Source organism: Sus scrofa, chromosome 5, assembly GCF_054392235.1.
Source record: "Sus scrofa isolate SSC_HxYL_T2T_F1_AM1 chromosome 5, Sscrofa_HxYL_maternal_Yorkshire_Landrace_v2.0, whole genome shotgun sequence".
NCBI lineage: Eukaryota > Metazoa > Chordata > Mammalia > Artiodactyla > Suidae > Sus > Sus scrofa.
The window spans coordinates 6,852,494-6,866,269 of record NC_139387.1 but is presented as its reverse complement, the minus strand read 5'-3'; the positions used below and the strand labels follow the sequence as shown (position 1 = coordinate 6,866,269).

Sequence of the window (13,776 nt, the reverse complement as noted above, 5' to 3'; positions counted from 1 at the left end):
TTTTGGGTAGCACTGTCTTTACCTGGACTGAGGGCATGTTAGCCAGCTCTGGTACCTGGTTCAGCAGCTAGAGCTGAGGCTACAGCATCAGGATCCTTTGTGAGGCGGCCTTAGTGACAGGGGTGCTATGAGGCAGGGGCTACCCCGCCCCAAGGTAGCTGGGTCAGCCATACCAGTCCTGCCCTCCAACTCCCCAACACCACCCGCCTGACCTAAGCTGTGTCATGTTGCTGCCCCTCCTGGGCGCCTGTGCTGTGGTGGGACCATTTCAGGGCCCCGAGTGGGAGCCAGTGCGGGGCCTATTCTCCAAGGATCGCAGCTGCAGGGACCCTCGGTGCTGTGGCAACCTGCTCGTCCTCTGCCTGTTTCTGATCTGGCAGGCCCGGCAGTACTGGCACCAGGTCACCAGGACCCACCGCAGCATGAGGAAGTCCACCAAGGTGAGGGGGGCCCCACACACCACCTTCCTCAGCACCACGACTGTCTGGGTCATCTGTCACAAGGGCCCTGTTCTGTGCCCTGTGGACCAGAGGTGAACTCAGACTGGCAGGGAGAACATTGTCCTGCCTCAAACCCAGCAGTCGGCCTGGACGTCGCTCTCCCTCGCGCCTCACATTCAGTCCACCTGCTCGTCCTAGGCTCTCCTTGCAAACCATACCTCAAAGCTGATCGCTTCTCAAAACCTCACCACACAGTCCCAGGCAAAGCCACCCTCAGGCCTCACCTGGACTGTAGGTACTCCTTTCTGCTTGGTTCCTGTCCCCCCCCCACCACCCAACCACAGTCAGTGCTCCAGGCAGCCAACAGAATGAACTTCTTCTTTCTCTCTCTCTTTTAAAAGATGTTGAGGGAGTTCCCGTTGTGGCTCAGCAGAAAAGAACTTGACTAGCATCCGTGAGAACACAGGTTTGACCCCTGGCTTCCCTCCATGGGTTAAGGATCCGGTGTTGCCATGAGCTGTGGTGTAGGTCACAGACATGGCTTGGATCTGACATTGCTGTGGTTGTGGCGTAGGCTGGTGGCTACAGCTCTGATATGACCCCTATCCTGGGAACTTCCATATGCCATGGGCATGGCCCTCAAAAAATTTTTTTTTTAATCCAACGATAAAATACATATAGAGATTATAAGTGTATAAATCAATGAATTTCTGCAAACTGAACACATTTGTGAGCAGCACATTAAGAAACAGATCACTGTTAAAGGATCCAGTGTTGCTGTAGCTGTGACATAGGTTACAACTGTGGCTTGGATCTGATCCCTGGCCTGGAAACCCCATATCATGGTGGCCAAAAAAGAAAAAAAAAAGAAAAGAAAGAAAGAGAGAAAAAAGAAACAGACCACTATCAGCAGCCCAGAAGCTTGCAGATACAACTGTGCTGATTTCTAGTAGTAGGTCTAGTTTGCCTACGTGGAACCATACACTAAGTATTTTTTGCTCTTGGCTTAAGCCTAACATTATGCTCAGGAGCAAGAACAATTTTTTTTCTTTTTAGGGCCACACCTGTGGCATATGGAAGTTCCCAGGCTAGGGGTCAAATTGGAGCCACAGCTGCCAGCCTACACCACAGCCACAGCAACACTGGATCCGAGCTGCATCTTTGACCTACACTGCAGCTCCCGGCAATGCCGGATTTTTAACCCGCTGAATGAGGCCAGGGAATTGAACCCTCGACCTCATGGTTGCTAGTCGTATTCGTTTCTGCTGCATCACAACAGGAACTCCAAGAATAAGTTTTTAAAAAGAGATCATAGCACTTTGCCACTCAAGACCCTGCAATGGCTCTTATGGATACACTTTCAGTCAAACTCAGAATAAAATCCAATCCCTAACCACAGCTACAAGACTCAGAATAACCCATCCCACGTTTCTCCCTCACCTCACCTCCTAGAGCTCTCTTCACCGCTTGTTCCATTCTGGCCACACAGGCCCTCTTGCTGTTCTACAAATGACCCTGTTCCATCCAGTGCCTTTGCACTGACCTCATCGGCCTACAGTGCTCTTTCTTGAGATGTCACTTGCTTTGTCCCTTGCTTCACTCAGGTCTGTAGTCAGATGTCACCTCATCTGAGAAGCCTTCTCTGAGCAATATGGCTAAAGGAGCTAACCCCATCCCCCCATCGGAACACATTTTTATTTCATTTTATTATTTATTTATTGTCTTTTTAGGGCCGCACCTGTGGCATGGAGGTTCCCAGGCTAGGGGCAGAATCTACACCACAGCCACTGCAACTCGGGATCTGAGCCACATCTTCGAGCTTCACCACAGCTCATAGCAACACCAGATCCTTAACCCACTGAGTGAGGCCAGGGATCCAACCTGTATCCTCATGGATACTAGGTGGGTTTGTTACTGCTGAGCCACAACAGGAAGTCCCACATCAGAACACTTTTTGACACCTAACATCAGGTTGTAGACTCGGTTAGTGCATCTTCCGTGTCTAGAAGTTGGCTTCTGGCAAAGACTTTGTCTTGTTCCTGCTGGTACCTCCAGCACCTAGAACAGTGCCTGGCCTGGAGTAAATTCTTCATCTTTCTTTCTTGAATAAATACTCTTTTCCCTAAAGGAAGCGACTCCCCGTTTCCTGAGCCCCAGCATCCTTATCTGCATAGTGGGGATCGTACTTCTGACCTGTGAGGATTAGAGGAGACAATGCGAGTACATTGCTTCTCTGTTCTCACCTACAGGTGCCACCGCAGAAGTGGGCAGTGCCCTCCATGAGACATGACCCTTGTTTTGGGCTGACCCCTGAATTCTTCTTCAGTCCTGGCAAGTTCAGGTGCCTGGATTCTCATGCCCAACAATGGGCACAAAAGAAGAGAGGGGAATACTGGAGGAGCCTCCAGGAATCGTGGACCCAATATCTGCTCTCGTGTCAGCACTCGTGTCAAGGTTTACTTTGGGATGCCCACACCCCTTCTGAACACATTTTTTGCACCACCTCCTTTTCAAACACCTGTGTGCTACCCCAGGGCAGTTCTTGGGAAGCATGGCAAGGACCCTGGTGTCACAGTGATGACCAGACTCATCTGATTTGCAAACCTCTGGACATGTGCCAAAGGATGGAGCAGCTGTTGGTCCAGTCTCAGGAAGAAGTGGTACCAGTGGATCATACTGTCAGCATGAGATCCCATCCTACCTCCATGACCTCTCTCCCACACCTCCCTTCAGCTCAGAGGCTACAGTTCTGCTCCAGAGAGTTCCTACCTGTTCTTCCCAACCAACAGGCAGCAATGCCCACATGGAAGTTCTGGGGCTGCCCACAAGGGGCCTGGGCACCCAGGAGGGAAAACCAGACACTAGGCAGAGAGGATAGTAGAGGGATGCAGGCTCCAGGGTGGGTGAACCAGCGAGAGAGCAGAGGGGAAGATGCTTGGGAAATTCAGACATCTGGAAGGCAACTCCCAATGAACATTGGGATGGAGGACAACACAGAGACTAAGGCCTTAGCGTGGGGAAGCAAGCGACCAGTGATAAGTAAAGCTGTTAGAGAGATCTTGATACCAAGTAGGGAGAACCAGGAGCAGGTGGGAGTTGAGAATAGACCTGAAATTCAGGAACTAGGGAAGAGGAACCAGAGGGAGGTTGGAGGTAAGACCCTTCCTGAAACCAAGGCACACAGAAGAGAGAACCAGGAACAGTTAAGATGCAAAATTGATGCAGAGACCCAAACACCAGCGCGGGAGAATCCGGATAGGAGTAGGAATAAGGATGCTGGAGAGACCCAGTCTTTTGAGAAAAACAGGAAAGCGGCCAGAGGGGAAGAGGAAGGAGAGACCCAGGCCCAAGGATTGAGGGAGCAGGGCCAGACTGGAAGTGAGAGTGGTGAGGAGACCCGAGTGCCGGGGTGGGGAAAACAAGACCAGATGAGAGGTGATACCAGTACAGAAATTCAGGCAGAAGAGAGGAGAAAAAAGGGCAGGGTTGGAGGTGAGAATGCTGTGCGCATCCAGACATCTGGGAGGGAGAACCTGGGAGAAGTTAAAAAAGAGGATGGCATAGAGACCCAGGCCCTGCGGTGGGGGAAACAGGAATGTGTTCAAAGTGAGAATGTTACAGACACGCGGAGAGCAGGGTGGGAACAGCAGGATCAGGGCACAAGTGAGAAATCTGGGAGGATCCAAGTATTTAGGGTAGAGATCCAGAAAAAACTAAGACATGAATTTCAAGTAGGGTGGGAAAATCAAGGCCTGAAAAGAGGTGAGGAGGCTGGGCAAACCCAGATATGTGGAAGGAAGAACCTCAGGGAGATAAGAGAGGAGGATTGGGTGGTGATCCAGGCACAATGGTGGGGAGACCAGAGACCAGTAACAAGTGAAATTGACAGAAAATTCACAATACCATGTCGGGAGCATCAGGACCAGATTGGAGGCGAACACAGAGCCAAAATTCAAATGCTAGAGAAGAGAGGTCAGAGAAACGACAGAGATGACGATGGTACAAACACCCTGACACCTGAGGCAGAGAACCAGAGACAATTAAGAGGTATAACTCGTGTAGAGACCCAAGCACAAAGGAAGAAGAAGCAGGAGCGGTTTGGAGATGAGACTAGTACAGACATCCAGGAAACGGGGAAGAGAAACTGGAGAGGGATTAAAGACGAAGATGACAAAGAGACTCAGGAACTTGAGGACAAAAACCAGTGTCAGTTCAACAGTGACATTAATGGAAAGATTCACATGCTGGAGTGGAAGAATCAGGAATGCATTAGAGACAAGGATGGTGGACGTACCCAGGCATCTGAGGCAGAGAAACAGGGAGAATTAATGAGTAAAGTTGGTGTAGAAACTCACTCAGTAGAATGGAAGACAGAGGAGCAGGTTGGAGGTGAGAATGGTGCAGAAATTCAAGCTCCAGAGAAGAGACTCCAGAGAGAACCTGGAGGTGAAGATGGTACAGAGACCTGGGCACCTGGAGAAGAAAGTCAGAGTCACTTAAGAAGTGACACTGAGGAAAAGACTCATTTATCAGATGGGAACAACCAGGAGCAGCTAGGAGGTGAGAATGAAACAGAAACTCAGGCACCAGAGAAGAGACCCCAGAGAGAACCTGGAGGTGAGCATGGTGTAGAGACCCAAAGACCTGAAAGAGAGGACCAGGGACAATTAGATGGTGAAACTGGAGAGAGCCACTCACCAGGGAGGAGTAACGGGGAGCAGACTAGATGGAACAGGGCAGAAAATCCAACATTGGAGAAGAAAAGCCAGAGAGAGGTTGGAAGTAAGGATGGGAGAAAGGTCCAGAGACTTAGGGGAGGGAAACAGAGACAATTAAAAAGTAAAGTTAATGGGAACACCTGTTCATCAGAGTGGAAGAACCAGGAGCAGATTGGAGGTGAGAATGGTGCAGAAATTCAAATACAAGGGAAGAGAGACGGGAAAAGGACCACAGGTGATGATGGCCCAGAGATCCAAGCTCCTGGGGGAGATTATCAGGGAGAGTTAAGAAGTGAAATTGATGGAGAGATCCAGCTACAAAGGCAAGGAAGCCAGAATAAGGGTGGAGATGAGGATGCTGCAGAAACCCAGGATGTAGGGAGCAAGAGAAAGTACAGAGCTGAAGATGCTGGAAGGCTTCGAGTACCAAGGGGAAGAAACAAGGGCCAGGTCAGAGGAAAGGATGCTGCTAAAGGCAATCTCCAAGGTGACTGTTCTGGGGGTGAAGGGCCCCCAGCCCTCACTGGCTCTGTATATGGGGCCATGGACCGAGAACAAGCAGTGGCCTCTGCTCCCTGTCCTGAGATGAAGCCTCTCCCCAAGAAGGGTGACCTCTTCCTACTTGCCAGTGGGGAGGAAGAGCATGTGGCCAGTCAGAGCATGGCCCCTGCGGGGAAGAACAGGGTGGGTGTCATTCCAGCCTCCCAGCAGGCTCGACCTAAACTCCAGAGAAGCCAGCGAAGGGACAAAGGAGTGGCTCCAGGGAAGACATCTGGCTCAACTCGACAGCTCGGGAACCTCCAGTCCTCGGACCTGCCCTCTGCCTGCCCCCGGCAAGCTGCCAAAGCGCTGGCAGGCATTCCTACTGCCCTCACCGTCCTGCCCAAGTGGCCAGCCCTCAAGAAGAGCCAGCGGCTGCTCCTGGAGTCCCTTATGCGGCGGAAGGTGGCACACCTGAGGTGGGGCCTCCCCCAGCGGATCCTAGAATCCTATTTGCACTTTAACTTTTTAGGGCCAAGCCCACTGCCCCTTGCTGGGACATGGCTCCCTGGGTTACACCCCACCTGTGAGCTGCAGCGGCAGCAGGATAGGCTTTGGGAGGCCCAGGGCTGCAGGCCAGGCCTTGAATCCGCAGAGAGGTCCCAGAGGGTTGGGCTCCCAGGAAGGAAAAGCTCTAAACTTCCTATACAGGCCAGAGCTCTGGAGAGGCGGAGACCACACGGGTCAGAGCCAATGGGCACTTCCATCCCCCCTAAAAAGCCTAAGAGAGTCAGGCCACTAGGGGGCCCCAGAGAACCACAGGATGTTCAGAAAGAGGCGCCTCCGGGGGTCACGCTCGCAGCACTTGGGAACCCCAGGCCTGCGGCAAAATCCAGTAGCTGGTGTGGCCAAGGAAGGGTCTCAGAACCTTCCAGGGAGAACAGCAGAGGCAGGAAAACGGTCAGGCCGGGGCTCTCCCAGACGGCAGAGAGGGGTGCAAGCAGGGTGAGGATCTCGCCCTCCGCGGCAGGCTCCCACCACTGCAGGAAGGAGCACACCTCTCCCGAGCCCCCTGGACTCAAAGGTCAGCAGCCCACACACAGGAGAAGGGGAAGTCTGGAGCCCGAGGAGGGCAGGGGACCTGCGCGGCAGCTTTCCGCCTGTTCCACGGACACCGCTAGCTTCAAAAGGAGTCTTCAGACGGCAGCAGCAAGGCTGAGCACGAGCCTTTTGAAGAAGATAGCCTGGTCCCCACAGCTGGCCAAGCCCCAGCACTTAGCCCCCAGCCTGAGCATGAGGGATCCTGATCCCACCCTGCTGCCCGAAGTGGGGAGGGTGGATGCAGGGGAGAATGGCAGTGGAGCCCACACTTCTTTGAAGAGGGACCTTCAGCCACCAGGTCAGTGTGGCACTGGGATTCTTCCCAAGACAGACGAACTTGGGAAAACTGAGAACCCCAAAAAGGCCCCACAAAATCCTCCAGCCCCCCCAAAGCTTGGTTTTATGAAGCGTTTGAGGGGTTATGTGCTCCAGCATAGCTTTAGAAAGTAGACTGTGGGCCCGGAGTCCTCCAAACACAGAAAGTGCACGAGTGGCCTACCTACCCCCAAAGCGGGTGATAAAATAACCTCTAATAAAATTGGCTATTTGGGCCCTGTGGGGCTGATTTTTTTGGCTTTTTTTTTTTTTTTTTTTTTGGCTGCACCTGTGGCTCGTGGAAGTTCCTGGGTCAGGGATTGACCCTTAACCTGCTGTGCCACAGGGCTTCTTCTTTGGCACATGTTTTATGAGCGCTGTCTTTTGGGGTTTGGGATACTTCATGGGTAGGACAGACACCCCTTCTAGTCTATGGTTCCAAAGGCTTGGGGAATGTGGGTCAGCCCAATGTCATCTCCTACACAGCTTCCCTCTCCAGTTCCTCAGAGTGGCGTTTACGGACGTGTCTATCACCGTTCTGTCCTGCCTGTTCCAAGTATCCGGCCTCAACCCGCCACAGCCGGTTGCGGAGGAGGGGTGGTTCTCTTCACTGGACACTATTATTCAGGTCCTTTGGGGCACAGGGAAGGGAGCTGATCACTGCATATCTGCCCTACCGGGATTCTGTTGTCTATGAACAGATGTCACTGAAAAACCATTTCCACTTCATTTCTCAGGCACCAGCAACCATAACTACTTGTTGCTTTGCCTTGCCCATCTGAGGAACATCCTGGAGCTAATTATTTGTTTCAATCACATCCGAAACTTCTTAGCCAAAAGGCATTATGTCTTGTGATACTTCAGCAGACAGCGTCAGCACGTGAAAACAGATTCCCAGAAACTAAATTAGTAAATACTGGAGCTGGGAATTCAGATTTTCTCCTCCTCTATCTTCCCTCCCTTTTCCCCTTTCTCCCTTCCTTTCTTTCATTTAGCTTTCCTATTTTTTACTTTTTTTTTTGTCTTTTTATCTTTTTGTTGTTGTTGTTGCTATTTCTTGGGCCGCTCCCGCGGCATATGGAGGTTCCCAAGCTAGGGGTTGAATCGGAGCTGTAGCCACTGGCCTACACCAGAGCCACAGCAACGCGGGATCTGAGCCGCGTCTGCAACCTACACCACAGCTCACGGCAACGCCGGATCGTTAACCCACTGAGCGAGGCCAGGGATTGAACCCACCACCTCATGGTTCCTAGTCGGATTCGTTAACCACTGCGCCACGACGGGAACTCCTAGCTTTCCTATTTTTTTTCTTGACCGCCCCCGAGGCATATGGAAGTGTCCAGGCCAGGGCTTGAATACGACCTATGCCACAGCTGTGGCAACGCCGGATCTTTAACTTGCTGAGTCACATGGGAACTTCCTACCTTTCGTATTTTTTAATGCTTTGAAAAACCCACACGTGCAGTAAAGAGAGTTTAGGAAATTCAGAAAAGGAAAAAACAATCCATATTCCCATCACCTAGTTCATGTTTTGATGTTTTTCTTCCTATGCGTTGTTGCCCACAGGGTGTTCCCATAGCAAGGGTGCTTACCACTGCTGCGGCACCTATACTGTGGGAGGCAGCATCCATGAGGCTCCCAGTGCTCCCTACCTCCTGGGATTCATGCCCCGTGCATTCTCTTCTCCCTGAATGTGGACTGGAGCTAGTGACTCACTTCTAACAAAAAGGATACAGCAGGGAGTTCCCTGGTGGTCTAGTGGTTAGGATTTGGTGCTTTCACTGCTGTGGTCTGGGAACTGAGATCCCATATCAAGCCACTGCAAGCCACAGCCAACAAACAAACAACCTCCCCCCAAAGAAAACAAATAGGATACTGCAGAAATGATGGAATGTCACTTGTGAGAACAGGTTACAAAGACAAGCTTCCATCTTGGTCACACTTCTTTCAACTCTCTTACTTGCCCCCTGAGGGAAGCTGTCCTCTGTTGTGAGCTGCCTTATGAAAAGGTACGTGTGGTAAGGAACCGAAGAGGCCATTGAACAACAGCCATCAAGAAAGCGAGGCCACTAATCATTTGCGTGAGCTTGGAAGCAGATCCTTTGGCTCTAGTGAGTCTTGAGATGACTACAACCTCTTGAGACCCAGAGTTGGAGACATCTTCCTAAGAAGTGCCTGAATTCCTGATTCACAGAAACTATGAGAAAATAAATGTTGTTTTAAGCTGCTAAATACTGAAGTGTATTAGTTTTCTATGGCCACTGTAACACTTGACCACAAACTTGGTGGCTTAAAACCACTGAAATTTATTCTGCCAGTTCTGGAGGCCAGAAGTCTGAATGAAATCAAGGTGTTGGGGAGTTCCCATTGTGGCTCACAGGAAATGAACCCGATTAGTATCCACGAAGATGTGGGTTCGATCCCTGGCCCTGCTCAGTGGGTTAAGGATCTAGCATTGCCGTGAGCGGTGGTGTAGGTTGCAGACATGGCTCAGATCTTCGTTGCTATGCCTGTGGCTTAGGTTGGCAGCTGCAGCTCCAATTTGACCCCTAGCCTGGGAAATTCCATATGCTGCAGGTGCAGCCCTACAAAGAAACAAACAAACAAAAAACAAACAAACAAAAAAAACCACTGCCAAAGGCTCTAGGGGGTTCTCAGTTCCTCATCTCTTCCAGCTTCGGGTGGCTTGTGAGCTTGGGGCCCCTTCACTCAGATCTCTGCCTCTATAGTCACACTGCCTCCTTCTTTACTCTGTGCGTCTCTTCTCAAGACACTCATCATTGAATTTTGGGCCCACTGGATACTCTGGATGATCTCTCTTCACTTCAAGATCCTTAATTATAACTGCAAAGATCTTTTGGACAACAGGTAACATTTACAGGTTCTGGGCATTTTTGGATGTTTATTAGTTTGCTTCACTTGCTATAACAAAACGGTACAGCCTGGATGGCTTAAACAATGGAATTTTATTTTCTCACAGTTATGGAGGCTAGAAGTTCAAGATCAAGGTTCTGGCTACCTTGGTTTCTGGTGAGAGCTCTCTTCCTAGCTGAGAGATGGTCACCTTTTCACCACGTCCCCACGTGGCCTTTCCTCAGTGCACGTACATGGCCAGAGAGATCATTCTCTCTTTCTCTACTTATAAGGCCTCCAACCCTATTGGATTAGGGCCCCACCCTTATGACCTCATTTCATGTTTGTTTGTTTTTGACCCCCCCTCAGCACATGGAGTTCCCCAGCCAGGAATCAGATCTGAGCCATGGTTGCAAATTATGCTGCATCTGCAGCAATGCTGGATCCTTTGAGAACACGGTGTGGGGCTAGGGATAGAACCTGCATCCTGGCTGCAGAGATGCCACCACTACTGTTGCACCACAGCAGTAACTCCTCATTTAACGTTAATTGCCCCCAAAGGCCCCATGTCCAAATACAGTCACATTAGCGATTAGGGCTTCAACATCTGAATTTGAGACACACAGTCCAGTCCATAGCAGACATGGAGACTGGAGGGTCACCATTCAATCCATTAAATGGACTGTTACACAGCAATAGATAACTAAGACATATATAGCTTGTTATAATAATTTGCTTGTCTATCTCCTTGACTGGACTTCTAGTTTCTTGAGGACAAGGACTGCCTCTTGCTCATTTTTCTTTTCTTTTTTTCCAGTAGCACTGGTTTAATGACTAGAGACAGAAAGAACAAACAGGTATTTGAACAATCTGACTTTTTTTTTTGCTTTTTAGGGCTGCACCTGAAGTATATGGAGGTTTGCAGGCTAGAGGTCTAATCCAAGCTACAGCTGCTGGCATACACCACAGCCACAGCAACCCAATCCAAGCTGCGTCTGTGACCTACACCACAGCTCACGGCAGCGCAAGATCCTTAACCCACTGCGTGAGGCCAGGAATTGAACCCAAAACCTCACGGTTTCTAGTTGGATTCATTTCTGCTGTGCTACAATGGGAACTCCACAGTCTGACAGTCATTTTTGATGTTTGGGCTGTGCCTGCAGCATATAGGAACTCCTGGGCTAGGGATTGAACCCTTGGTACAGCAGCAACCCAAGCCACTGCAGTGACAACGCTGGATCCTTAACCCACTGTACCACATGAGTACTCCCAATTTTCTTGATTTAAGATGATCGAAGTGTGTTTTTTAGAAAAAGCTCTACACACTGTTTAAGACAAGTACATATAAGAAGGCTTTTTGTATGTGCTGACTATCATGATAACTCTAGTTGATTCTTTATGAAGGATTAGAGATAACACATCTTTAGCAGTGCACGAGAAATAAACTGAAAAAAACAATTTCTTTGATTTAGGAAGGATTATATTCTGGGAGATACATCAGAGGAATGGACAGTAATTCTAGGATTATAGCCAGAAAGGACTGGAAGACTTCAGGACGTGCTTCAACTTCTGGATTTTGAATGTTAAATAAGTGATTGCAGTGTGATAACCGTATTATCCTTTTCTTTGCAAGAAATTGAATAGCAGCACATTTTTATATCCTGAATAACAGACAGATTCATTTTTTTTCCCAATTAGCTATTTCTCATCCAAGGCATTAGGAAGATCTCTCCTGTTTCCAAGTACGAACACTGGAATGCCTTGTAGCTGTGGATTATTTAGAAAATCATGCAGTTCAAGAGGCTATCTTTTCACGATAGCGTTTACCATGTAAACTATAGCACTGACTCCTCTGCAGTACCATTCCCATAGGCTCTGGAAGCAGGGTTGTCCTCCTATAACCCAAATCTTTTTTGTTTTTTGTTTTTTTTTTTTTTTTTTTGCTTTTTAGGGCCACACTTGCAGCATATGGAAGTTCCCAGGCTAGGGGTTGAATCAGAGCTGCAGCTGCCAGCCTACACCACGGCCATAGCAACTTGGGATCCCAGCCTCGTCTTCGACCTACACCACAGCTCATGGCAACACCGGATCCTTAACGCACTGAGCGAGGCCAGGGATCGAACCTGCATCCTCATGGATCCTAGTCTGGTTCATTAACTGCTGTGCCATGACAGGAACTCCCTATAACCCAAATCTTTATTGTGACATTACCTTTAGTAACTTTCCTCATGTGGAAGCTGCCAGGATGACACTGATGAAGGTGGTCTTGCCGGAGAACAGCAGCCCCACGATCTTGCTCATTTTTGAATCCTCTAGCTCCTAGCACAGTCGCCGTCTCTAAATTTTGTGGGAAAAGAGTGCATGCTTGTCGAGGCAAAAAAAATATAGGAGTTCTCTTGTGGTGCAGTGGGTTAAGGATCCGGCATTATCACTGCAGTGGCTTGGGTTGCTGCTGTGACTTGGGTTTGATCCCTGGCTCAGAAATTTCCACATGACGCAGGAGTAATAAAAAAGATAGACAGATAGATATCTAATGTTCAAGATGTACATGATGTTATTTTTTTCTGAAAAAAGTTTATATGTCTTTGTATGTTGCTACTGTAAACAGGTGTTTAAAAGATTAGAAAAATGTATGTCAAAATATTTTTACTTTTATTTTCTTCGTTGAACAGGTATTACTGCTATTTTATATAAATATTGCTTTTTAGGGCTGTACTTGAGGCATACAGAAGTTCCCAGGCTAGCGGTCAAATTGGAGCTGTAGCTGCCAGCCTACAACATGGCCACTGAAACACTGGATCCTTAACTCACTGAGAGAAGCCAGGGATCAAAGCTGCATCCTCATGGATTCTAGTTGGTTTCTTTACTGCTGAGCCACAACGGAAATTCCTGCTATAATATATTTAAGGTGTTCTGAATAAATGTCTGCTTATTATTTTACATACACACATATATAAATCTGCATCATTTGTACACAAATGGATTAAAGAACGGATAAAGGCCTGATATTATAAAACTCTAGTTTTAGCATTTTAAAGAGGATTTTTCCATATTAATACATACTTTTCTTTTTTGTTTTTTAAATTTATTTTTTTAATTAAAAAAAATTTTTTTTGCTTTTTAGGGCAGCACCCATGGCATAAAGTAAGTTCCCAAGCCAGGGGTTGAATCAGAGCTGCAGCTGCTGGCCTATCCCACAGCCACAGCAATGTGGGATCTGAGCTGCCTCTGTGACCTACACCATGACTCATGGCAAGGCCAGGTCTTTGACCCACTGAGCGAGTCCAGGGATCAAACCCGCGTCATCATGGATACTAGTCAGGACCCTTTCCACTGCACCACAAGGGGAACTCCTTAATATCTACTTTTCTTTACTTTTTTTCTTTTTGTCTTTTTGCTTTTTTCTAGGGCTGCTCCCGTGGCATATGGAGGTTCCCGGGCTAGGGGTCTAATTGGAGCTGTAGCCGCCGGCCTACACCAGAGCCACAGCAACGCAGGATCCGAGCTGCGTTTGCAAACCTACACCATGGCTCACGGCAATACTAGATTCTTAACCCACTGAGCTAGGCCAGGAATTGAACCTGTGTCCTCATGGATGCTAGTCAGATCTGTTTCCACTGAGCCACGATGGGAACTCCTTAACATTGCTTCTAGATATAGAAAACATTTCTTGAACTTACCTGTTTCAACATTAACCAGTTGCTGGGGTCTTTGCTGATAAATAAATCTTCGTAGACTGATGGGTTGTTATCCTTAATATATTAACAGTAAGCTATTTTTTCTTTCTCTCTTTCTTCCTTTCTTCTTTGGTCTTTTCAGGGCCACACCCACAGCATATGGAGGTTACCAGCCTGGGGGTCGAACTGGAA

The 13,776-nt window shown here is 48.7% G+C and overlaps 1 protein-coding gene across 2 annotated transcripts; it reads left to right on the top strand.

Annotated features, from left to right (window-relative positions):
* Positions 1-129: 129 nt before the first annotated feature.
* LOC100515080 (uncharacterized) lies at positions 130-9,286 on the top strand. Of its 2 annotated transcripts, XM_084955178.1 has the most exons (3): positions 130-440; positions 2,690-6,117; positions 9,032-9,286. In XM_084955178.1, exons 1-3 carry the CDS (start codon positions 225-227, stop codon positions 9,045-9,047), a joined length of 3,660 nt encoding a protein of 1,219 aa, XP_084811304.1. In that variant the 5' UTR covers positions 130-224; the 3' UTR covers positions 9,048-9,286. The 2 variants fall into 2 exon arrangements, with proteins under 2 accessions (XP_084811304.1, XP_084811303.1); XM_084955177.1 differs by lacking the exon at positions 9,032-9,286 and having other exon boundaries at positions 2,690-7,302.
* Positions 9,287-13,776: the final 4,490 nt, after the last annotated feature.

What these genes read in the sequence shown, in the direction of transcription:
- LOC100515080 (XM_084955177.1), top strand. Translation starts at nt 225, where the DNA reads ATGTTGCTGCCCCTCCTGGGCGCCTGTGCTGTGGTGGGACCATTTCAG. An exon ending in GCATGAGGAAGTCCACCAAG is followed by an intron (nt 441 to 2,689) that starts GTGAGGGGGGCC and finishes TCTCACCTACAG; the next exon opens with GTGCCACCGCAGAAGTGGGC.